Source organism: Tasmannia lanceolata, unplaced genomic scaffold (assembly GCF_043159265.1).
Source record: "Tasmannia lanceolata isolate RefF3 unplaced genomic scaffold, GAP_Taslan_0.1 ptg000019l, whole genome shotgun sequence".
Classification (NCBI taxonomy): domain Eukaryota; kingdom Viridiplantae; phylum Streptophyta; class Magnoliopsida; order Canellales; family Winteraceae; genus Tasmannia; species Tasmannia lanceolata.
The window spans coordinates 15,723,005-15,750,068 of NW_027518696.1; the positions used below are offsets into that span (position 1 = coordinate 15,723,005).

The window sequence follows — 27,064 nt, forward strand, 5'->3', positions numbered from 1 at the left end:
AAGTATTTAATGGAAAACAACCATCGACATCCAACTGGGCGAGCTCCAGGTGGTAAGGTAACCAAATCCCAAGTCTCATTAGTGTGAAGTGCGCCCATTTCCAAATCCATGGCTTCACGCCAACCAGGATGAGCAAGAGCCTCAGCCACACTCTGCGGTAAGGAAACAGAAGACAAAGAAGAAACAAAACTCTGGAAGGAGGGTGAGAGATTATCATATGAAACAAAATTAGAGATAGGGATGTGTTGTAGCATGAGAGCGAGTGCATGATGCAATAGGAGAATCAGAAAGCTCAACAGAGATTGGCTGAGAGGAAACATGAGTAGAAGATTATGGGATCATCGCCTGATGGGATGACAGATCTGCTGGAGGTGGAGTGGGAGCAGCCTGGGGCCGTCGACGTTGATAATGCTTCGTAGTAACAGGAGGCTTTGGTGGTGCCACGGGAGTGGGCACAGGCCCAGGAGGTGGCAACGGGAATAGATGGAATGTCGAATGAAACCGGCAGTGCTAGGAAGAGGAAGGCCAGGCTCTGAGTCTGGAAGAGAGGTTCGATGCTCAAGGCTCGGAGTGAAGAAAGACTCAGACTCAAAAAATGTAATGTCCGCAGAGACAAACCATCGACGAAGGTGAGGACTGTAACAATGATACCCCTTCTGCGTACGCGAGTACCTCAAGAAAACACATTGCTCGGAACGAGGATTTAGTTTGTCACGACCCGGACCTAGATGGTGGACAAAACAAACACATCCAAATACACGAGGAGTAAGGGGAAAAGGATCCTTCCCAGGATGTATCACTAGGAAGGGTGATTCCCCATGAAGGATAGAAGAAGGAAGGCGATTAGCCAAATAACAAGCAGTACGGACAGCCTCACTCCAATACTGCTTGGGTACCTGCATTTGGAAGTGGAGAGTGCGAGTTACCTCAAATAAGTAACGAATCTTCCTCTCAGCGACACCATTTTGCTGAGAGGTGTAAGCACATTATCAGTGCGAAGACATTTGATATTGCAATTATATTGATTTTGGATTTCAGCATGAAACGTGGGAAAAGCAAAGAAGACCTCAGAATGGTCTTTAAGTAAATACAGCCAAGTCATACAAGAATAGGCATCAATAAAGATAATAAAATACTTGAACCCAGTTGCAGACGCGACCCTAGAGGGTCCCCATACATCATAATGAACTAACTGAAAAGGACTAGAGACTCTACTAACAACTCGGGAAGAAAATGACACACGATGATGCTTCCCGAGCTCACACGACTCGCACTAAAAAGATGATAGAGGGCCTGGAACAAGATGCATCTGCTGAAGCCGCTAAAGCGATGGATGGCCGAGGCAACAGTGCCACTGGTAGGCATCCACGGAACTATGCAAAACAGTAGGCGGTCGACAGTCCAAACGATACAGCCCATCCGCCTCACGACCCAATCCAATAGTCCTCCCCGTCGAAAGATCCTGAAAAACACAATAAGGCGGATAAAATGAGACAGAACACTAAAGATTTTTAGTGATTTGACTAGCCGAAAGTAAACTAAAAGGAGGTTTAGGAACACAGAGCACTGAAGATAAAGTAAGACTGGGGTGGGAAGACACGGTCCCAACACCAGTGATGGGAATAGTAGACCCATCAGCTAGTGTGATGAATTGAAAGCCAGAGGGAAAAGACCGAAATGATGACGAGTAGTGTTACCGGTCGTGTGGTTTGGGGCTCCTGAATCAATGATCCATCATGACCCGGAGCTTGACAGAAGAGTAGTGGGTGAGCTACCTGGCTCGGCAAACCCTGAAGTAGGCGGACGGTTAGCAAGATGAAAGCGCTGAAACTCCTCATAGTCAGCGCGAGACAGAGTGAATCAATCATCGGCTGGTGCAGGAACAGAGGTAGTGGGAGTAGGAATATCGAAAGAACTAGTAGCACTGAGGTGGGCCGAGCGCGCCTGACGAAGATCGGGATGAAGTGTGTAACAAGTGTCGATGTAATGGCCCTCTCTCTGACAGTGAGTGCAGACAGACCTCCCACGGCCACCTCCCTGTCCCCCACGGCCACAACCACGGCCAATGGAGGCACCACCACGACTGGAACGGCTACTGCAATCATAGGCCGCAAGAGCTGATCCATCAACAGGTACGAGGGCGAAAGAATTAGCAGGTGAGCATTGCTGTACACGTGAGTATCCTCGAAAAGTGAAGGAATATCGCCCGAACTAATAATCTACTGACGGAGGTGTGTACTCCAGGCCCAAGCTCTCAAAGTACTGAACAACCCGAATTTAATTCCTCTAGCAAGCAGTAACACGAAGATCTGTCGTGAGAGGCATGTAGACATCAAGTTGCTGGCAGAGGGCGACAAACTGGCTATAGTGAGTAGTCAGAGAAAGGTCACCACACCGAAGACGGATCCACTCTAAGTACGTGGAACAAATACGACTAATGTTGGCAACGCGAAAGTAGATAAGAGTGATCTGATCCCATATCTCTTTGGCGGTCGGAAGCAGCATCAGAGGGCCAGAGATCTGAGGAATCATACTCTGTCAAAGGAGAGAACGAATGAGAGCATCCTCCTGCTCCCAACGATCAAACGTGGAGTCAGTTTTAGGTGGCGGTTCACGACAAATAATATGAGCTTTGCCACGAGCAACAAGATAGGTCTCGACAAGGACCCTACAAGTAACATAGTTTGCCCCATCAAGGCGGACAGTAGTAATAGGCGGAAAGGAACTCTCAACCGAGAGTGCAGAAGAAGAAGAAGAAGCCGAAGAAGACATCGGACTAACGACAGGAAGCACTCTTGTCGAGGGATTCTCAATCACAGGATCCATAATGGCAATAACAAGTAGAAGAACAACCTCAACAACATCTAGGCACAGAAAGTGAAGTAGATGTCAGAGGATTGGGCAAACAAAGAAGAGCACTAACCGCGGCTCCACGAAGTGAAGAAAACGAGAGTACAAACGTGGATAGAAGCCATGAAGTAGAGAGGTAGAGCCGCAAAAAGGAAATATGGAGACATGCCAAGAAAAGATCTAGAGCATGTGGACTAGAAGAGGGATAGGAATAGGATCAAGGAAGTAGGGGTTCTAGATAGAGGAAGGTAGGTGGGTAGGGGTGCAAGTTTGGCCCTGTCAGCCCTGACCCGCCCTGAGCCCGAACAGGGTCTGGGCTGGATTTTCCAACCCTGAGGGCGAGGGTCAGGGTTCATTTTTTAGGCCCTGACTCAGGGTCGGGTCGGGTTCAGGGTTAATACCTCGGATCAGCCCGACCCGACCCTAAGTTTTCTATTATAAAATTGAACCATCTGTGCATGTTTCTTTTGCTAATGTTTTCTATTATCTTGGATTGATGTTTCTTTAGATTATTATTATTAACTGTCTCTGCTACCCTTCATGTTGCTGAATTCATAGTCTTATTTTGTTCCCTTTCTCTGTTTATTGATCATTTTGTTCTATATGATATGTGGTTGCTTTATTTTTGGCACTCTTAACTGGTATTTGCACTAGGGTCAATCAGGGCCGGCCCGGCCAGGCTCGGGCCAATCAGGGCGGGCCAGGGCCACGCTGAGCCCGGTAGGGCGGGCAATGGTTTGAAGTTTTTTGACCCTGACTCAGGGTCAGGGCGGGTTAGGGCCGAGATAATGGGATCCAGGGTTGGGCTAGGGTTTTAAAAAACCCGACCCAATCCTGTTGCAGCCATATAAGTGGGTTTAGTTCTTTTAAACATTGACACACAGTGTCTGTCCACTTTCCCCTCCACCGTTGATTGGGTTAGGATGATCCTATTGATTTGATTTTTGGTACACACCCTATCCATGAAGGGCCTTCCAAATGAATGCTTTGGATCACCCAAAAAATGTGGGGCCACATGTGTTTTTGAGCTCGAGCTCAAATAAGTTTATCTGAGCTCGAGCTCAGGAACACTTTCCTCATATATATATATATATATATATATATATATATATATATATATATGAGCAGAAGAGAAAAGGAGATAATTTTTGAATTTCTCCCAAAATTCAAAATTCTATGAGAATTACACATCACTTTTTTTGACTTTTTTAAACAAAGGCACCCATTCAACCCACATATTTTCAATCCTACCCACTCCTTTATGCTTTTTAACAAAGGCAACCCATTAAAGCCACATAATTTCAATCCTACCCGCCTCCTTTATGCTTTTTAATTATGGAAACCTCTATAGATTGGAGGGCTGAGATCAGCCTAAGGAAATGATTTTCCAGGCACATCCTATTGATGTTGTGTTCCATCACATGGACGGTTTGGATCAACCTATGATGTGGTCCGTACAGTTCTTTGTCGGCTCGTGCATCGCACGGGGTTTTTTACTAGTATATATATATATATATATATATATATATATATATATATATATATATATATATATATATGAGGAAAATGATTGTGAGCTTGAAGCTCATATAGCTTATATGAGCTTGAGGGCCCAAACACATGTGGGCCCACATTGTTAGGATGATCCAAAGCATTCATTTGAAAGGCCCTTACATAGATAGGATGTGTACAAAAAATCAGCTCCATAGGATCATCTTAACCCATCCAAAAGTGGAGGGCAAAATGGACAAACACCGTTTGCCACAAATCTGCCCATTTTTGCCCTCCTCTTTTGGAGGGGTTAGGATGATACAATGGAGTTGACTTTTGGTACACACCCTATCTATGATGGGGCCTTGCAAATGTATGGTTTGGATCACCACAAAAAATGTGGGACCCATGTGTTTGGGCCCTCAAGCTCATATAAGCTATATGAGCTTCAAGCTCACAATCATTTTCCTCTATATATATATATATATATATATATATATATATATATAGCAGAAGAGAAAAGGTTAGAATTATTTGAATTTCTCTCAAAATTCTAAGAGAATTACACATCACTTTTTTTGACTTTTTTTAACACAGGCACCCATTCGACCCACATATTTTCAATCCTACCCCCTCCTTTATGCTTTTTAACAAAGGCACCCATTAAATCCACATAATTTCGATCCTACCCCCCTCCTTTATGCTTTTTTTTATTATGGAAACCTCTATAGATTGGTGGGCTAGGATCAGCCTATGGAAATGATTTTACGGGCACAACCTATTGATGTTGTGTTCCTTCACATGGACGGTTTGGATCAACCTATGATGTGGTATGTACACTTCTTTATTGGCCCATGCATCGCACTAGGTTTTTTACTAGTATACTATATAGCAGAAGAGAAAAGGAGAGAATAATTTGAATCTCCCAAAATTCTAATAGAAATACACATCACTTTTTTTTACTTTTTTTAACAAAGACACCCATTCAACCCACATATTTTCAATCCTACGCCCTCCTTTATGCTTTTTAACAAAGGCACCCATGAAAGCCACATAATTTCAATCCTACCCCCCTCCTTTATGTGTTTTAATTATGGAAACGTCTATAGATTGGAGGGCTAGGATCAGCCTATGGAAATGATTTTACGGGCACAACCTATTGATGTTGTGTTCCATCACATGGACGGTTTGGATCAACCTATGATGTGGTCCGTACAGTTCTTTGTCGACTCGTGCATCGCACGGGGTTTTTTACTAGTGTGTGTGTGTGTGAGAGAGAGAGAACAGTGTTCCTGCGCTGCAGCGCAGGGACGTTATCTGCGCTTAAGTGGTTTATACCACCTCCCATTGGTTCGTTTAGCGGGTCCACCTTTGCGGGCCCAGAAAAAACGACCAATGGGAGGCGTTATAAACCACTACAGCGCAAGGAACTCCCCGTGCTGCAGCGCAGAAACTCTTTCCTCTCTCTCTCTCTCTCTCTCTCTCTCTCTCTCTCTATATATATATATATATATATATATGTAACTTTCCTAATGTTATTGGCCTTTTCCAGGAAAAGTTTTTCCTGGAAAGTATTTTCCCCTACACCATGTTTTGAACTTTTGATGGCTAGGATCTACAATTTTACACTTAATCCGGTGAGCCCATCAACTCTATCCAAACCCATGCATATATCATGGGACCAACTATTTTACACCACATGCTATGATGGGGTGGGGACCATTATTTAATGACCCTACCTAGGAGGGGTGGGGCCCACCATCTCTACCCAAACCAATGCAAAAGGTGGGGCCCACCATTTTACCCCTAGTGTTATTGATGAGGAGGTGTCCACTATCCAGACCCAAGCCTATGCATTTGACTGGGGCGCACCATTTTACATCTCATGTTTTAATGGCGTGGGGCCCACCATTTTACACCCATGCATGGGACTGAATACTAGTATGTATGTACAGACACACACACACACACATATATACTTACACACATATATACATACACGTACGGAATAATATAAATGCATTACACATATATGTGAACCGAACATTATACAAATCTGAAACACAGTTTTCTATAATAGCAATAAGAGAATTGCTAGCGTCCATCGCAAAAGGCATTTCGCGGCTGGTCTGTTGCACATCAGACCAGCCACCTCGTGAATGGAGACAAAAGCTGTTGTCTTCTTTCACGAGGTAGCTGGTCTGAGATGTGACAGACCAGACGCGAAATGCCTTTTGCGATGGACGCTAGCAAATCCCTATCAATAAAGATCTACATAATTATCTCACCTTTATAGCCCATGTTCGCACAAACATGAGCAAAATAAGAGAAAGAAAGAAGGCTGGCAATGCTGCAAGAATTGCAAAATTGATTTCATTGGCCCTGAGAATCTGATTCAATTCAAGCATTGCCCTGTGTGGCAGAAGTCATAGGCAAAAATACAGCCTCAGATGAGAATTTATACTGCAAATTTTTTAATGATTTTCTCCTCAAAGAACACAGACAATTTAACTCACGTCTCAATATCCAGTTTCAGCTTCTGAATCTGCAATGATACAGACCCACAGTCAAGTAACATGAAAGTCAGATTGCTGACAACCAGAAAATAGTTTGAAATACCTGAATAAGCAAAGCACGAGCAAGCTCTCCTCCCAGAAGATTTTGAATTGGATGCATAAGCTCCTTCTCATACCTGCATTGTAGATATTTATGAACCAAGTTCTTCAAATTTATAAAATAAGGGTTTCTAAATGTGCCAAAGAAGCCATAACTCAGCCTATAATAGTTCATTAATTTGAAAGGGAAATGATATCCCCCCCCCACCTCCCCGGTCTTAATGCTATTCGTTAGGTTGTAAAGGCAAAGAGAAACGTTAAGGGGGGTGAATTTATCTTCAAGCAGTAAACTACTCTCACAGAAACCGTTAAAGAGGGGGATTTTATCCAATTGCAAAAAGGATTGAAAGTGTTAAAGTTAAAAAGATGATAACGCCTTTCTCCAACAGCTTAAGCTTTTGGAGAAGTTGGTAAGTTATCATGGTATCAGTGCCAAAGGTCTCGAGTTCAAACCTCCCGGATAGCAAAAATCCACATGGGATGGTCGGCCCAAAGTGGGACCACATGTGCCAAAAAGAAAATAAAAAAAGAAAACAAATAAATATCTTACAGAAGAAAAATGTGGCTGTTTGGAAGGAAAAACAAGTATACCATTATCTAATAAAACTGATATTTGTAACAGAATGAAGAAAACCAAATCGAGGAGATATGTCACAAGCAATATTGTGGGTTATCTATATTCCAAAACCAGATTATATAACAGAAATGGAATGAGAAATTAAGGTTTCTTCCCCCATTGGCAAACTGGGGGAACATTTGACACCTACTAATCCTTGAAAGCAGATTTGTGAAGGCGGATTAATTTTATCCTTCACATAAGCCTTGTTAGTCTTATCCATCATCTGCTGTTGGTGAGGACCAGACCTGGATAGGGATGATTTCCGTTTGCATTATGTAATTTAACTCCAAATTTACACCCTTTCCTATAGCTCCCCGAAAAAAGTTAAATTAGTGCCTCCAGCCACTTTTGAGGTATATTCAAACACGAAGGAAATCTCTGCTCCAGATTGCTGAACTTGAGGGTTTATTGTAGATAAAAACATCTTAAACTCCACTCTTACCTATTCCATGCAACAATTCCATAATTCATTTGTCAAACCTAGTATTCAATTACAGGAGTATCTTTCAAAAACCATAATAGTATCTATGTGTCACTCGAGTCTTCTAGAGGAATCTTTGAAAATGGTTAAGCCTCCCACAAAAACTTTGAAGATGAGAGGAGAAAAGGAGAACCATTTGGAGGCAAGGAAAATGAACTGATTAATTCATCACTACTGTTAAGAGAACTTTTTATACTCAGCATCTAAAAAATCCTTAGATATTGTACATACTCACAGTTTTGACATTCCTCATAAAGCTGTTATAATTCCTTGAAACATTGACAGCTTCTCTACTTTCAATAGAGGAAGAGCTTGAAGAAAGGTCATGAGAGTTCAATAGTTCCCCTCCCCACTGTTAAATTTCCACTAAAATCAACACGGAACCAGTGTTTAAAAATGTGGAAGCGGGTCAAAACGCGGCCAAGAAAAATCCTCGTCGACTCGACGTGGACGTGGCCAAGAATGCGGCTGACACGGCTGAGTACTAGCTTGACACTGTCATAACTAGGGAGTGTCAAAGGAGTTTTTATTGACTCTGTAGGGAAAACAACAGAACGCGGCCAAGGGAAAAGGGATTCGACTTGGGGGAGTCCACGATGGAGCGGGGGAGTTTTAAAACTATGCACAGAACAACCAAAAAATTTCCGTTTCCATTCCCACTGAAACACATCGCATTGCGAAACCGAAATCATAAGTGTCTTAGAGGTACACTATACCGGGATATGTTACATAATTATATTCATATGAATTGCATGTCAAATATGATATATAGATTATTATGTATAAATTTTTATATGTATTACATGTAAAATGTGGTATGTACTTAATTATCAGCGCGACAGTGCATGCCACTAGGCATTTGATAGTTTTTTACTATGTATTTGTGCTTATTCTAGCACTTCCAAAAGTTTTATCTTAAATATTCATTATTTGCATCTGCACCAAAATTTCCCCCCGAAACTGAAATGAATCCATTTCCATCAAGACCGAAATGCACACCGAAACCAAAACTTGCAACCTTGCATCTCACATCCTTGATCTTTACAAATCGCAAGGAAAATTACATATTGCCCTAGATAGTTTAACCAAGGGAAAGAAAGGAAAATGTACACATTGCCTAATGAATAACAAACTTAGTGAAAACGTGACACAAGTGAATAACAAACTTAGTGAAAAAAATAGTAATAAGAAAGAGAATTGGGATAAGATGAATTTTCATGATATAAACACAAGTGAAAACATGAAATAGTAATCCTGCGGCAAAATAAGTAAGAACACAGTCACAAATACAAGTTACATGAACGAACAGATTACAGAACCAAATTTCACCACAATAAAAATTATACAAACATAAAAATCAATGATATCCCTTCTTCTTGTTAAAGAGTCTTTTTTCATATGGTTTCCCTTCCTGTTGATATGAACAAAAGTAAAAGCATGAGACAGTAATAAAATGAATAGGCATAATAATAAGTTAAGAGCATAATCACAAACAGAAGTTAAAGAAAGTAACAGATATTAAAGGAAGTAACATAATCACAATTAGTCGGTTGACGCGGCAAGTAGTCAGTTGACACAGTCTAAGTTGGGAGAGTCAAAGAAGTTTTGATTGACTTTGTAGGGCAAAATGCGAACTTGGACGAATGCGGCAAAGGTAACAGGGAGTGGACTCAGAGGAGTCCATGATGATGGGGAAGGAGTTTTGAAGCTGTTGTCGCTAATGGGTCTTTTTCATATGGAGTTAAGTGCGCAAGTCGTACGTGGGCATATACCAATGTGCTTTACACATGTCTCATTGGGAATTGAATGGTGCACACATTTAGAGGGTGAAACAACGAGCATCAATGCTTTCAAAACCATAGTTTTAAGTTTCGGTTGTAGAAACTCCATAAAGTTGATCTTTTGCACCCGCTTCAAGTCATGATGTCTAATCAACCAATCTTGGGGTAAACAGTTTCCACCGCTTATCTTTACTTACACTTTCCTCTCGTACATAGGGAATGAGAATCAATCTTCTTACTGCGAATTCATAAGCTGAGACCGAAATCCAAAATTTCGTCAATATTGATTTTTTTTCCAAAAATATACTAAAATTCTGAAATTACCGAAATTTCAGCCAATAAATTAATACTTTTTTGTCTTTACCGGATTTCGGCCGAGGCGGAAATTGGTACCGAAACCGAAATTTAAAACCATGTTTAAAACAAGGCAGCCAATCGTTATGTTATGACACCCGTGACAGATCAGTTCAAAACTGAGGAATGACTCAATGACTTGAGGCTTACCACGGGGACAATCAAATCGGGTCCACCCAAGAAGCAGGTTAGATTATACATTTTGGCTGAACGTGCCATTACTGGCTGAGGTACAATGACGGGGACTATCCAAAATAAGGTGTTGATTCATGAACTTGTTTTAAAGACCATATCTGGAATATACTAAATGAAGTTCAAGTGTGAATAGTTCGCAGATGGATATGGTTGCTCAACTCAACTCAACAAAGCCTTTGTCCCAAACTAGTTGGGGTCGGTTAAATGAATCCTTTAGAAAAATTTCATGAAGAATGTGAAAGGAATCTATCCGGCTCTAATCCTAGCTCTAGTTGGGTTCTTCTACGTGGATCATTTTCTTCCATTCTATCCTATCCAAAGTCATGTTAAAAGCCTTTGTCCCAAACTAGATGGATATGGTTGCTAACTAAATTTAATGAAATATTGGTTGTCTAGCTTTCATATTTTAGAAGTTGACATGCGTTCAAATTCTTCTCATCTTTGTTAAGTTTAATTATTTTTTACGGGGTAACATTGAGGATTACAACTTCCAAGTCTCTAGGCTTTTATGCCAAACCTCCCAGGATCATGCATTGTTGTCCCTCGTAGTTTTAAGGTTTTCAACGAGGCTATGATTTGTGACCAGCACACCTTACCAAAAAAAACTAACTAACGAAGTGAAAAAATTTGAAGCAGAGGAACACTACAGGAAGATGTGAGCTTGACTCCAAAGGAAACAAATGTAAGCTCAAGAGGAGGACCAAGAAGGAAAAAAGTTCAACACGAGAATACAAAAAACAACCATAAGCAAAATGCTCTTTGCAGATTACACCTACCTCTCAAGGCTTTTACGCCACACCTCCCAGGATCAAGCATTGTTGTCCCTCGTAGCTTTAAGGTTTTCAACAGGGCTATGATTTGCTATGAAACACGGATACAGGTACGACACGATACGGGTACGTAGATATGTGATTTAAAAAAAAAAAAGGATACGGGTACGTTGGGGGTACGCTGAATGTAATATAATTTTATATTTTATTATATATTTATAAAAATTTAAAAATTAAATAGTGATTTAATTGTTGGTCTCCTTCTCTTGTCTCCCAACTACGATTTTGTCGGGCTCCTCCGAAGAAGTGATACGGTCGGTCTCCTCTCGTCTCCCAACTACGATTTTGAGGAAATCCAAGATTCTAAAATCCGTGTATCCAAACGGCCCCTAAATGATCTTATCTCCATGTTGAAGATGATCACAGTGAGGATTTATAAAAATAGAATACGGGTACACTGGGCCCCTGGAGAGTGCGGGTGTGCCCGGTTATGCCCTCATCCTCCCAATGATCTTTGGGTACGTACCCAGTACGCACCCAAGGAGTACCCGAGCACACCCGCACCCAAGGAGTACCCGAGCACACCCGCACCCAAGGAGTACCCGACATGGGTGTGTGGGCCTCCGGAGAGTACCCATGCTTCAGAGATGATTTGTGACAGGCACACCTTACCCAAAAAAAAAAATCAACTAACCAAGCTGTCGTTAAAATATTAACTAACCTAGCAATACGTTTACAAGTGTCGAAAGGAGTGTTGGCACGTGTCGTGTCGACACGCGTGTCAGCAGTAAATTCAAAGTGTCGGCTAAATCATAGATATTAGGGCACCTAAAAATGGTTCCGAATCAAAAGCAGCAGGAGAATGAAAAAATCATAAATTCCAGCTGATAAGAAGCATCTTTTTCTTAAGAGAGAATTTGTCATTTCAAACATCAACCGATACACTAAAGCAAAAAAAAATCCTGATCTGATGTACTCTTGAAGTTTCCTATCAATGAGAAGGTTTCACCTGTCCATAACTATTTCCAACATGTTCTGATCTGATGCATTCGCTGGAAGTTTTTGACCTTTTGTTTGCTCACTGAAAGCTAGCAACATTCTGCAAAGGCAGCAAAAGGTTGCAAGATTAGACAGAATTACAGATTTTTGCTTCAACTTACACTAGTGATCCAATATCAACTATTAAAGAATACGATGCATATGATATTCTTCATGGAACAAGGGTAAAAAACATTCATAAATAATTCCTACAAAAGGCGAAGAACCAAATGGGACAAACTAAAGAACAATTCATGCATCCAATTGATGGCTGTCCTTGTCCTAAAAAATGTAGAAAAAGGGAAGGAATAGATTACAGCAAAATGCTTAGCTGTGACTAAAATGGTGCAGTAATCGGAGAGTAAAGTGAGTAGAACATATTCTAGAATAATCATCAAAATGGATAATTTGACAAATAAAGATTTTAGCCTCAAACTAGAACTTACAAGATCCAGAGAGACCAGTGAATAACAATGTGCAGGGTTACCATAAACATGGTCACGTTGACTGCAGCGTCAGATTGAAGAGATTGAGGTTCTTCTGTTAGAAGTATGTTATGTATACAAGTGTAGTATTGATTTATTTCTGTTCACAAGCACGTACGTATGTCTCTTGAGATCATTACCCTCTATGACAACAAGAAAAAGAGTTGACACTCAATGCAACCCGGCCACTTGTGGAGGACCAACATATCATATCCAACATGATAAGATAGCAAAATTCGTACTGCATACCATTAGTTACAAAGATTGTGTTCGGGAATAAATCGGCGAGGCAAATGTTTGGAAGATTCGGGAAATATTTGGGAAGTGCTACCATTCAAAAAAATGTTTGGGAAGAGCTGGGAAAAACATATATTTTTTCTATTTGGTACACATCTATTATGCATATTTAATTTTCTGAATAATACAATAAAAATGGAAGGATGAATAATTGCATGTGATTGCTATATTTAGATGTGACTTCAGTTCTTGTTTTGGAATTCTCATGAGATTTACAAATAATATATTTGAATTGAAGAATTATTCATCAAATTTGAGCTACATTCAAAAAAACAATCGGGTTTAATTCGAAAAATTCACATTTAATTAAAAAAAAAACTGGAATTTTTGAATTGTCCGAGATTCTTTAAAGCTTAAAATGGGGCATTCAGGAACTTCTTAAGAGTTTTTCCATTATATACAAAAAAAATTAACTGTCTCAGATACTTCATGGATCCTTTATTGGTATAAATAACTATCATGTTTCAAACACATATCAGTCCTCAAATTGATTCATTCATTTTGCATTTTAGTGTTGGTATAATGTACAAGAGAGGAAGAGAGTGCAAAATCAATGGATTCTGTGATGCCGATTATGCAGGAGATCAGTCCACGAGAAGGTCTACTAGCCTTGGATCAGGAGTGATAACATCGTCCAGCAAAAGGCAACCTACTGTGTCTTTATCAACCACAGAAGCTGAGTATCGAGCTGCAGCGATGGCAGCTCAAGAAAGCACCTGGTTAGTAAGATTGCTTAAAGAACTCCATCAACCAGTGGACTACACAGTAGACTTATATTGCGACAGTGAAAGTGCAATTAAGCTCGCGGAAAATCCTGTGTTCCATGCCAGAACAAAACATGTTGAGGTGCAACATCATTTCATAAGGGAGAAAGTCCTGAAGGGGGAAATCAGGTTGGTGTCAGTTCGAACAGAAGGTCAAATAGTAGATGTACTGACCAAAGCGCTCTGTTGGAACAAATTTTCAAGATTTAGAGATATGATGGGAGTGGTGGATAGGAAGTTGGTGATGAGATTCAAAGAAGACTTGGATCTAATCATAATAAGGCACTTCTCATTGTACGCATGTTCCTTTGTTTTCTTTCATTAAATCATATTTTCTCAACTTAAGTTCCATTCTTTCATCATATTGTTACTTTAGTTTTCTTTCCAAGCCCGACATTTTTTCCTTTTTTTTTTTTGAATGGTATCATTTTTTTATGGGTTTGAATGGTATCATTAAGCTCTTCAGATCAACATTTTTTTCCTTTATCTATCACATTAACCCTAATTTCAATCACTCGACCAAAACCAATCACTTTTGCTCGTAATTCTCAGTATTCATGTCATTTTTTCTCTTCCTTTTGTTTAACCGTAATTTCAACCTCTCGACCAAAACGAATCACTTTTGCACGCAATTTTCACTATTCATGTCAAGTTTTTCTCTTCATTTTGCCACTTTGCGCCTATTTATTAGTAAGGTGCAGGTTAGTGATCTCCAGTTAATTACCATGGTCACTTAAGTCAAACTTAATTCAAGCCTTGGTAAGGTTCTTTGCTTTGCATCGAATTAAACCACATGCTCACTATTTGTGCGGGACACCAACAATTCCTTTGAGTTTCATTCTTGCGAATTCACTCCTCGAGTGAGACACTTAACACAGCTGTCAACAAATTCGTCCACTAAGAAATGAGACTACATAAGCTCAAGAACTTCAAAGCGAAACAATTAAAAAATTCACTAAAGCTTTAGTCGCATTTTAGAATCTCGAAAGCTATTTCCCATTTATTTTGTTGGAAAACCAAGGTTTCGCATGTTATAGAACCAAAAATCCAATGCTTTACATCCGACCAATCTTCATTTCCCTTCAATAATCTTTACTCCCTTTTTTTCTTGACCATACAACCATTCACGCCATATCTCTCTCTTTTTGTTTCCTCTTTTGATTCCATGACTCCATCTCCACTTATTTTCTTCACTAACTTTACTTAGCCCAACTTGCTACACTATCACATGATAACTCAACCTCAAATTGAGCTACAAAACAGCAAAAAATAATAGAGAAAAAATTGCCACTTTTGTAATTCAATTCGAAGTTGAATCATTCGAGTCTCGAAGGCATGAGGCCAAAACCGTGGTTTTGAGGAAAGTTTATTTTTGGTCACAAGAGTAGCAAGATGTGGCCTTCTATTCAGGAAAAGGAGGGCTGGTCGTAGGACCTGGATAAAATGCATGTTAGATGACATCAAATGAACATTCACCTTGCTAAAACCAGTCCATAAGCACACATCGCTAGCTTTCCAGGTTTAGGTTTTTTTTTGTTTTCCAGGTTCTGGGATTTACAAGTGTGGTTCTCATGTGCTGAGATGAGAGAGAGGGAGGGAAGGAAGGAGTGAAAGAGTGAGTATAGCTATTTTCTAGTAAGAGAAGGGAGAATGAAAGGAATGGGAGAATTTATCATGTCCCTTCATAATTGTACCATGAATTTGTTATAATCTTGCTTTAAGATGGCATAGACAGTTACATGGGATGCAAACTCAAGAAACGGAGGTTCAAGTTTCTGTTGCCAAAGCAAAATTTCAGGAGCAGGGGTGCAAATTCTCACAACTGAATCCAACTATGTTTCAGTCTAGCATGTAAAAGGCACAGAATAATTGCTATGCCCTTCACCATTACTGCCTGTTACATGGTAGGAGGATCACCCATATGTAGCAAAACTTTCAGATGGAATTGATTTGCAACTTCTTAGCTCTTTTCTTTCAACAATTTGTTGATCATCGGTCATGAAATTTTAAGAGCTTTATTGTTTAATCTCCTTTAGCTATACTTGATCATTTTTGATAAAAAATATTCGAGGTACATTTTTTTCTAAGTGTTGATTCTACGCCTTTAGCAAAAATTGAATTTTGGACAGGTTTTGCACACAGGAATCAGTTTTAGATAAGTATCAGTATGATTATCGAAAGTAATGGGGCATGGATGAAGGCAGAGATGCAATTAATAGCTAAATTATGAAATTTAAATGCAATGTAGGCTCATATGATCCATTAAATTAAATGAGAAAACCTTTCATGAATGTAGAAGAATTTAACTTATGAAGGGAATTCGCAGTCAACTGCACTTCTTCGAGCTCCATTACACCTTTATGTCTCCTTCTGAATGTCTCAAAGAGTTCATCTCTGATAGCCAGAAGCTGAAGATTGACAAACTTAGGTCAAGAGGTGCAATCATATAACTACCTCAAAATCTATATTTATTGAGCAAGGTAAATGGAACTTTAACATGCAAGCTAAATAAGTCAAAATGGCACAAGAGAGTTACAATTCATTTATTATCATCATTATTATTATTACATTTATAAAACAAAACTAAGCTATAGAACCCAGAAAACTACATGCTCTGCCAAACAAATTTTGTGTGTAAATGTAGATACAGAACTACTACAGTAGATGAGAATATGATAAGGTGTCCAAAAGGATCAAACTTCTATAGCTGGGGAAGAAAATTTACAAAATGAAAATCAATAGATATCTATATTAATTGTAGAATCAGTGCCGTTCACTTAAAATGTATAACCAAAAAAAACACAAAGGGAACATATGGTGGACTACGAAAAGGAAAAGGATAATCATGTCAACCTAATATAGTTTATTTCATTGGAGAATGTTCATTGAAAGAATATTGTAGGCTCTTTAGGCCTGCATTTTTGTTTGACATGTCCCAGTGACAATAGAATACTAGAGAATGCACTCCCACAGGGTAACCCTGCGGCGAACTAAGCAGTATTCTAGTTAAATGGATTACGAGGTCCAGGGTAGATTGGCTATGAAGTAGACCGAGAAATACTAGCATGTTATACCAAATGAGAAACCTTTCTCTCATTAACTTCCCCAATACCAAAATGTGCAGACACGCATCCATAGAAAATTCTAACAACTCCAAGTTAATTATAGATAATTAGCGGAGGATAGTTTGATTACAGTTAATGACATCCACTGACTATCTACAAATAATGATGGCTGACTACAGTTGGTGGTGATTGTCTTACCATAATGAAATCTGATTAGAGTATGAGGCAACTAATTATACTTTATTTACTTAGTCTTTTAAAAAGTCAAATTAGTCATATACAACACGAACTGACCTAATTATGAATGGTTAAGCCAACATCAAGGATCAAATGAGTACACTTTCAGCTGCAAACATGACTAGTGAACCTAAATTAGAAACCTGGTTCACCATGTAATCTAAAAGAATCTCAGGTGTCATGTCATATATAGCTCTGTTTTGTTTTAGCACTAGACTAGAACACTGATATTTATCAGTTATGGTCCGCCTTCTATAACAAGAACACAGACATCAATCTTGATCCAGGAAGGATTTCATAAACAATGAACTGGATTAGGATATAGAAGACCATTATTAAGTGAATTCCAGAAATTTAACATGAACAGAAGAACACAAGAAGACAAGATGCTTAGTTTTAGCTGTAAAGTAATATATGAAATTGTTAGCATAGTGTTGATCTGGCTGAAAGTAGCTCACTGTAACAGGAAAAAAGAGAGAAAAAGGGTAAAAAATCAAAATCAAAGGATTTAAGATGCTTATAAGCTGCTTATATTAGCATAGTGTTGATCTGGCTGAAAGTTGCTCACTGTTAGCATAGTGTTGATCTGGCTGAAAGTTGCTCATAAGCTGCTTATATTAGCAATACGTGACGGGAAAAATGATGGTGAAGCACAAATATGGGTTTAAGATGCCTCCGGCAAGAAAAACAGAGAAAAATGGATGAAGAAAATGAGAATGACAAAAAAAAAGCAGGACAGGTTTAACATGGCCTTGAGAGGGGAAAAAACATGTCTATATATCTATCTACATATACATACATGCATGCCATGTTAAATCGAACCATTATTTCAGCTTCTGGGGTTGGCCTCTTATAGTCATTACATTTCGGTAAAACATGGATATTCTTGTTGACATCAATCATTTATTAATTATTTTCAGAAAAAAAAATCAATCATTTATTAATTGAGAAAATTGAACAAATTATGCAAGTTCCAATTTACATAACATGAAACCTATTAGTTTGAAGAGACTGCGTAGGATTCACAGTGACTGGAAGGTTTGGCACCACAATGCCGCCTCTTTGCCACCTAGGGCCAAGAAAGAACCCTTGTTCATATTTCCTATGATGAACATAGAGCCTATCGGAAGAAAAATTATATATATTTTGTATGAAGACAGCAAATTAGATAATCAAGTTGCCACCTAGAGCCGAGAAAGAACCCTTGTTCGTATTTCCAATGATGGCATAGAGCCTATCAAAAAAAGTGAGTCTAAAAAACTCATTTGTTAGAAATGGTGTTAGGGTTAGAAGAGAGGAAGAAGAAGATGAATCGAGATATGGAGAGTCTCCACTAGGGAGCTCCTCATGTAAATGACGTATATATAGGCCCAAACTAGGGCAACAATGTACAATGAATACAATACCCCTAATCTACTAGTAATGACTAAACTAACCCTAATACATTATTCAACACTCCCCCCTCAAGCTGGAGTGTATACACTATGGAACTCCAGCTTGCTACAAAGAAACTACAACAACAACTAAAACAACAACAAAAGACCATACATCAAAAAGTACAATAAGCCCATACACACATCCAGCTTTGTATAACACTCCTTAAGCTGGTGTGGTGAATACATAATGAAATACATAATAAAAGACAGCAACGGCCAAGAGTACAGCAACGAGATTGATGGCCATCAAAAAGAGTAGCTCTCTCTGAAGTAGCACTACGGTGAGAGCGATCAAACAGGGCCTCCCCCTGAATGAGAGCACGACAAACAGATCCACATATCAACGAGCAATGGAGCGCCATGGCATGAACCAGCAACGGTTCAGCAAGCAAATTAGGCACACCAAGGTCACGCACATGGGAAACAGCGAAGCACCACGAGCAGAAACACCAACTAAGCAGCACCACGCCAATAGAGATGACCGCCGATGAGGAAACTATTGGAGACAGGGTCGACAGGGAAACCGTCGCCTAAAGATACGAAGAAGAGAAGAAGAGGAGGAGGATAACCAACTAAGGATGGGGAAACCATCGTCTGGTGACAAGGTCGACGGCATGAACATCGTCGCCTGGAGATAGGAAGGAAATGAGGGATAAGATAAACCAACCAACGATGGGGACACCATCGTCTGGAGACAATGTCGATGGAATGAACATCGTCGCTCGAAAAGGAGCCGACCAACGATGAGGACACCATCGCCCTGAAAAGAGAGGTCGACGAGAAAAGACCATCGCCTGTAAGAGAGCCCACCAACGATGGATATGGAAGCCATCGCCAGGAAAATGAGGGAGAAAATAACCAACCAACGATGGGGAAACCATCGTCTGGAGACAAGGTCGACGGCATGAACATAAAAGAAGCCGACCAACGATGGAGACACCATCACCCGGAAAAGAGGTTAACGGGAAAAGATCGTCGCCGATAAGAGAGCCGACCAACGAAGGATATGGAAGCCATCGCCTGAAAAAGAGGGGATAAGGCATAAACCCGAGAAGACAAAGACTGACTACGGAGCACAACAACACTCACCCTCGAGCAAAACTACAAGAGCCCGGAGACTACAAGACAACACAAGACGTCAACAAGAGAAGACCATAAGAAAACAAGACATGAAGACAACACTAGAAAACAAGACATGAAGAAAACAATACGAAGAACACCACCAACACTCCCCTAAGAAGACAACTAAGAGGAGAACAAGAAGAAAAAGAACAACATAACAACACTCCCCCAAAACGACAACATAAGAAGACACACCACAAAAAGGACAACCACAAGACAATACGAAGGAAAAGACAATGACAACACTCTCCCTCAAGTTGAAGGTCGAATACCTTCAACTTGCAACAAAAGGAAGACAAAAAAGGCAATACACCTCTCTTGGACATTTCATTGAACACTTGGTGTGCGCCTCGAATAACAACTCAAAGGAAGAGAAAATAAAGAGATTTGGAGGGAGTTTGGGTGTTTTGGGAGCCATTTGCCTTCCCCAAATGAGAAAGTACGGTAAAAAAAGGGATATGGGATTGTGAGTTGAGATTTGGAGTTTTAAGTGGAGAGCCAAAAGGGATTTGGGAAGAAGATTTCTTCCTAAATGAATTCAAAAGATAAAGGAATAATGGGTTGAGATCTGGGGTTTGTGCTAACCCAAAAATGGGTTTGAGAGGCTCACATGGGGAAGGGGCATTTTATGATTATTTTTTTTTGGGTTTTTTTTTTTGTCTGATATTTAAGGAAAACCCAAAGAAGGGTTGCCATAATGCATGCGCAAGGAAAGAGAGGAATCGAGGGTTGCGGAAAACACACAAGAGGAAGCTGAGATTTCTTCTTCTTCTTCTTCTTTTTGTGTTGTGGATTGACGGCAAGCCCATTTTGGCAATCGAATCAGAATAGGATGGCATAAAACTGAGAACATGTTCTTCTGCTCCTTGTCTGAATGATGCATATTCCACACAGCCACTACAATGAGATACCGTAGAAGAGACCGAACAAGGTTAGGGTTGATCTTCTCGAGAAGAAATCTAAAATTAATGTGTGCCATGATTTGCAGACACATTTGAATCTAATGAGATCTTTTGCAGGCAGTCGAGAGAGGATCTCCATGCAAATATCACCCTTCAAATAACCAGATGCATCCATCAAATTCACAAGATATATTAGAAGTGAGGCTATCAGTATAAAGAAAGAGAAAATAGGTTAGCGCAAATAGGTTTTGGGGTTAGCGCAAATAGGTTTGCGCACAAGTCAGAGAGATACGAGACGGAAAATAGCTATAGAGAGAGGATTTACGAGGAAAGAGAAACGAGAGATATTTTAGGGATTGAGAGAGAAGATAGGATTTGTGGAGAGAAAATATGAAGAGAGAATTTAGGATTTTGTGGGTATGAAATAGAGTAAACAAATTAGGAAAAAAAGGAAAGGGTTGTGCAAGAGGAGTAATGAGAGAGAGATTTAGGCGTGAAATGTAAATGGCATGGATTGAGGATAGACTCTTCTTCTCCTTTTCCTTTCCCTAGGATCTTTGCTTTGATACCATGTTAGAAATGGTGTTAGGGTTAGAAGAGAGGAAGAAGAAGAGGAATGGAGATATGGAGTCTCTCCGCTAGGGAGCTCCTCATGTAAATGATGTATATATAGGCCCAAACTAGGGTAACAATGTACAATAACTACAATACCCCTAATCTACTAGTAATGACTAAACTAACCCTAATACATTATCCAACATCTTTTTCCCCTTGATATTAGCGAATTCCATCACCGGGAAGATCTTGATCGAGAGAGAAAAAGAGAAAAAGAGAAAAAGAAACGTAAAGAAGAAGGAATAAAGGAGAAAGCAAACCCTACAGGGAGAAATATTCTTCGAATCCTAAGTTTAATTCCAAAATTTCTGTAAAGAATGGACTACATGGAGGAATTATTAATTTTTTGTTGAGCAATAATAGATACAACGGCGCCCCTGCATAAAGAGCCACAAAAGGGCCCTTCATTGGATCCACGTCATCAAATGTAACTGATTTTACTTTTTCAACCGATTTTAAAATGTAACTGAAAATGGCGTGGATCCAATGAAGGGCCCTTTTGCAGCTCTTTATGCAAGGGCGCCCTTGTATCTATCATTCCTCTATTTTGTTTTGAAGTTTTATTGAAAAGCATTCGTTTAATATGCATTTGTTTTTTTAAAAAAATCCAAGATTTGCTAATATTGACTTGGAAACTGATTTAATGCATGTTAAAGTGAATTCCTAGATTTTCGTCACCAACATACATGTAGTTACAAGGGATGTTAATAAACTAAGAAACAAATGACCAGAGGTTCTTAACTTAAATATGAGAAAAGAGTTTCTACACACTAGTGTAGAGAAGTTATCTACACACTAGCTTAAAATACAGTGGGGGCCACATTGTTTGGGTGATCCAAAGCATTCATTTGATTGGCCCTCACATAGATAGGGTGTGCCCAAAAAATCAGCTCCATAGGATCATCCCAACCCTATAATTTGTGGAGGTAAAATGGACGTGTATAAACCTTCACAAATCTGTCCATTTTTTGCCTCCACGGTTTGAACGGTTAGCTTAGTTATAAATTCCGTTCCGGTCGCCGTTCCGTTTTGGCTACCGGAACGGAACGTTCCGGTGTTCCGGCCGTTTCGTTCGGCGTTCCGGTCGAAACTTTCCGTTCCGGTCGAAAAAAATAGTTAAAAATATGAAAAAAATCCTAAAAAATTAGAAATTGTTAGACAAATATAAGAAACACTTAAATGAACTAAAAGACATATTTATTACTTAAAAACCAAAGTTTAATACAACTAAGACATAAAAAAGTAGAACATAGAAGAGCAAAAGCCAAATACATAGTGCCAGCTGCCAGCCACATCTATAAAACGGTCATAAAATGAGGGTAGAAGTGTAAAAAACAGTCCCCAACAGCTATAATGGCATTTCTGTAATTTTTGAGATTTTTTTTTTTATTTCGAATTTTTTGGAAAAAGACGAAAAATGCCCTCCTAACAACTATAAAACGGTCACAAAATGAGGGCAAATGTGTAAAATACACTCCCCAACAACCATAAATGAATTTATGTAATTTTTTGGATTTTTTTTTTATTTCGAATTTTTTGGAAAAAGACGAAAAATGCCCTCGCAACAACTATAAAACGGTCATAAAACGAGGGCAAATCTGTAAAAAAACAGTCCCCAACAGCTATAATGGCATTTCTGTAATTTTTTGGATTTTTTAACTATTTTATTTCGAATTTTTTGGAAAAAGACGAAAAATGCCCTCCCAACAACTATAAAACGGTCATAAAACGAGGGCAAATCTGTAAAATACACTCTCCAACGGCCTTAATGGCATTTTTGTAATTTTTTTTGAAATTTTTCGAATTTTTTTGAATTTTCCGCATTTCCGGCCGGAACAGTGAATTCCGGCCATTCCGGCCGGAATTCCGGCCGGAACGACCGGAACGGACCGGAATTCCGACCGGAACGGAAAATATGCCCATTCCGTTCCGGAATCCGGTCCGGAACCGGAATTCCGGTCCGTTCCGGCCGGAACGGAACGGAATTTATATCTAAGACGGTTAGAATGATCCTCTGGAGCTGATTTTTTGGGCACACCCTATCTATGTGAGGGCCCATCAAATAAATACTTTGGATCACCCAAACAATGTGCCCCAAACAATGTGCCCCCCACTGTATTTAAGCTAGTGTGTAGATAACTTATCTACACTAGTGTGTAGAAACTCTTTTCTCATATTAGAAATTAGAATGATTATCAACTATGGCATAATATTAATCTTTCTAAAGCATGTTATTTAGCTCAATCTAGATATTCTATCTGTATGGAAAATGTTACTCATCAAATGCAGCTTAAAATAAATACGGAATAGAAGATCTTACCATGAAATGCAACTATAAATTCTAGGGAAGAAGGTCATATCATAAAAATTTGAGATGCCGACAATGTAAACGCTTTCTCATGAACACAGTAGATGAAAAAGCACAAAGAAAAAAAGATTAATAAGAAAAACTATTCTTCGTATAATATTCAAATGCTCAAGATAGATTCCAACTTGATCTATGTTGGACCAATTTTCCTCGGTAAACAGAAGAATTCATTAAATAAGAAAAAAGGATCTATATGGAACATAATCGGCCTGATGGAGGTTTTAGTCAGAATGCTAAAACAGAGGTTTAGGCCAAAAATATTAAATATAAATAGTGTTTCAAAATGCGGAAGAAAATCCAAGTCAAATCGGTACAAGGCGGTCGAGTACTCAGTTGATGCTGCTGAGCACTTAGTTGACCCGGTCATAACTAGGGAGAGTCAAAGGAGTTTTTATTGACTTTGTAGGGCAAAATGCGGGACACGGCCAAGGGAAAAGGGAGTCGACTCGGGAGAGTCCATGATGACGCGGGGGAGTTTTAAACTATGGTATAAACAAATCCTTGTTGTCCAAGATTTACACTATCAAACATGCTTGAATATGAGAAATATAAAGTAAAAAGCATCCCCAAGTACAAGATTCAAAGATCTGAAAAATATGTAAGATCCCCCATACACTTAATTCTAATAGCATAGATTCAAAAAGTAAAAGCATCACATAAATAAGAAACTCCATAGCGAATCATACCGGCTGCTCTACATGATCTTTACAAAAACCAACCGTTGACTCCCTTGCTTCGCGGATCCAGTTGTCAATGTCCGAACTTCCCATCAAACTACTATGGCGTAAGAGCCACACTGAACAAGCTGAGAGGCCAACTGCTCCACATGTATAACGAAACCAGTACAAAGTCATTCTCCTTGGTTTCCGATACCTAGAAACCTTAATGAGAAAAAGAGAGGGAAGAACTTAAGAAGGGGTACTACAAGCAGAACTTACTGACAATAAAGCTAACATGAGAAAGGATAACTTGGAAACTATAGCACATTCAGCCACAGATGCATGTAGCCATTATAGCCAATTCATCTAATTTATCATATATCTCAGCGATTTCAACAACAATGCAAAAGTAGCAACTATTCTTATTGAAACCGAGCTTCACTGAGATGAGGGCAAAAGTACATAAGCTATAGGAGAAACATAATGTTTTAAAAGGGGTTGAATTAAGTCAAAATTCTTTATGAAGGCTTGGCCATTCTTGAGACTTACCTAGATCAAGCATGAAGCTCAAAAGATGACCCGCATTGGAGATTGCTCCCCAAGAGATTATAAGAATTTTTCATGCATAAAAGCCATGACGTTCCTTTGGTGACAAAAAAACGGATGGAATCTACACAGTATTGCAGATATTGTCTCATACATGTCATCATACTAAAGCATCATCTTCAATCAAAACATGAATAACTGATGCACAATTACATACATTCATGTGATAGAGTTCCATCTATCACATGAATGGAACTGTGCTGCCAGCAAACATTCAAGCAAAGATTCCTAGGGAAGATTTATTCTATTTCATTTCATTTTCTGTCTAAAGAAGCACTTGAGGGATAATCAGAAGTCTTATTCGTCATGCATTGCGTGATAAAGTAGGAACAGGATATGGGGTTTGAAAACTTGGTTTACGGAAGTTGATGAAGTGTCCTCCACCATGCAGGTACCTTGATGTATTAGAAGAGATCCCTCATCTCAGCTTGTGCAGACAAACACATCAAAGTTAATTTGGTCATTCGAGGAAAAAGGGTGAAAAAGCTAGAAATGGGAGCGGAAATACCACCCCATATATGTATATGGACGTGTATGTATGCACATACATTCATATCTATATCACCATCCCCATAATGATCCCTCCTAAGCTTGTGCAAAAATAACACACACCACCCCCCCCCCCCCCCCCCCCCCGCCCTCGAAACCCATTAAGGGTTTTTTTTTTCATTTTAAAAATATGGATGTTAAAAGGGTAGGGTCAAAAAAGGGGGAGGACGGCTAGAAATCATACCTCCCATCACTATTCGTATGTGAGCATAGCCAAAGATGACACTCAAAACCAGATAGATTAAGTAATACCTCCCACCCAACTTTTAATTGGGAATGAGACTAGCCTTGCTATTGGAGGGACTCAATTTGACCCACATTTGGAACTACCCTATTTCCAGAAAAATTCTCCTAGGATTGATCTAAATACTTACTGATTATTGCTGTCGAAGGTTATAAATATTTACTAAAGGTTATAAATATTTAATGATCTAGGATTAAATAATCAAAATAGTCCTTGTTAATAATAGAGTGACAAATACATATTAGACACATGATTTTAAATGTCCACCAAAACCGACACAAAATAACCGAAATGCTGCTGTTTCTACCCAATCCAAAATGATACCGAAACCGAAACGCATACTGAAACCAAAAATGTAAATGCAATAGTGGTATACTATATCAGTAAGGATTACATAATTATATTTATATGAATTGCATGTGAAATGTGGTGCATAATATGTATACATATTTATATGAATTACATGTGAAATGTGGTGTGTATTGAATTGCCAGTGCATGCCACTTGGTGTTTGATGTTATTTCACCATTATGAATGGTTTCCAAGTGTATATTGGGGCTTATCCTAGCATTTTCAAAAGTTTCATCTTAACTTTCTATCATTTGCTTATCTTTTCATATATTTCTGTGATTTTACAGGATTTCTAACGAATTTTTCGATCAAAACCGAAACGTTTCCATTTCGGGCAATCGAAATCGGAAGTTAAAGCCCTGATTAGACACCATAAATTATGATACACGAGATAATACTAGAACATTGGGCATAGACTGCACGCTTCAAATGTAAATACTGCGCACAAGTACAACACCTGTTTTGACTGCAATGGTAAGCTAATTACAATTTATGTATATGTAGCAACAGACAGGGACCACAAATAAACTACTTATATTTTCCTGCAATTTCAACACAAAATGGAGAATCCAAGTGTAATATTAACATGTACAACAAAGAAAAGCTTCCATGCAGCCAATATATTTAAAAACAGCAATAAAGAATTGGTGTCATGTAGCAAGTAACACACAAAAGCAGTAATATGGACCCGGTTCCATGTAGCAAATATGGTTAAGAGTAGTAATATAGACCATAAGACGTGTTATTCCCCAACTTACTATATTGAATAAGAAAAACAAGCTTGAAAACATGAAAAAGAAAATTACTCACAAGGAGCGATAAGAAAGAATCAAGTCTGTGGAGATTTTGATAAATCAAATTGATAGCATCTCTTATTTCACAATCTGTCCACTGTGACCTTCCCTCGTTAATCTCAGGCAATTTCTCAAACTGAAGGGAAAATGAATTGCTTCCATCCGCATATATAGAATAATCACTCTGCAAAACAATTGCAATACAGTCATAAGAATATAAGAAAAATAAGAGGTAGGGTTATTTTTGCATAGTTTATAATAAATTACGTGACCAAATTTAAGAAAACAGGAGAGAAATAAGAGTGAATGTCATTTTCCGTAGTTTACAACAAATTGTGTAACGAAGTTAACAGCATGCAAGGAAACAATCTGAAAC

General features: G+C 39.1%; 1 protein-coding gene across 1 annotated transcript in view; it reads right to left on the bottom strand.

The window, feature by feature from the left end:
* DGS1 (dgd1 suppressor 1) overlaps positions 1 to 27,064 on the bottom strand; it is a 65,483-nt gene that overhangs the window by 9,801 nt on the left and 28,618 nt on the right. Inside the window, exons 5-11 of the mRNA XM_077361983.1 lie at positions 26,705 to 26,872; positions 24,172 to 24,366; positions 16,048 to 16,148; positions 12,166 to 12,255; positions 6,961 to 7,033; positions 6,858 to 6,886; positions 6,630 to 6,753 (exon numbers count right to left, since the gene is read on the bottom strand). Of these exons, the coding sequence (XP_077218098.1) occupies positions 6,630 to 6,753; positions 6,858 to 6,886; positions 6,961 to 7,033; positions 12,166 to 12,255; positions 16,048 to 16,148; positions 24,172 to 24,366; positions 26,705 to 26,872 (780 nt within the window). The remainder of the gene's footprint in view (positions 1 to 6,629; positions 6,754 to 6,857; positions 6,887 to 6,960; positions 7,034 to 12,165; positions 12,256 to 16,047; positions 16,149 to 24,171; positions 24,367 to 26,704; positions 26,873 to 27,064) is intronic.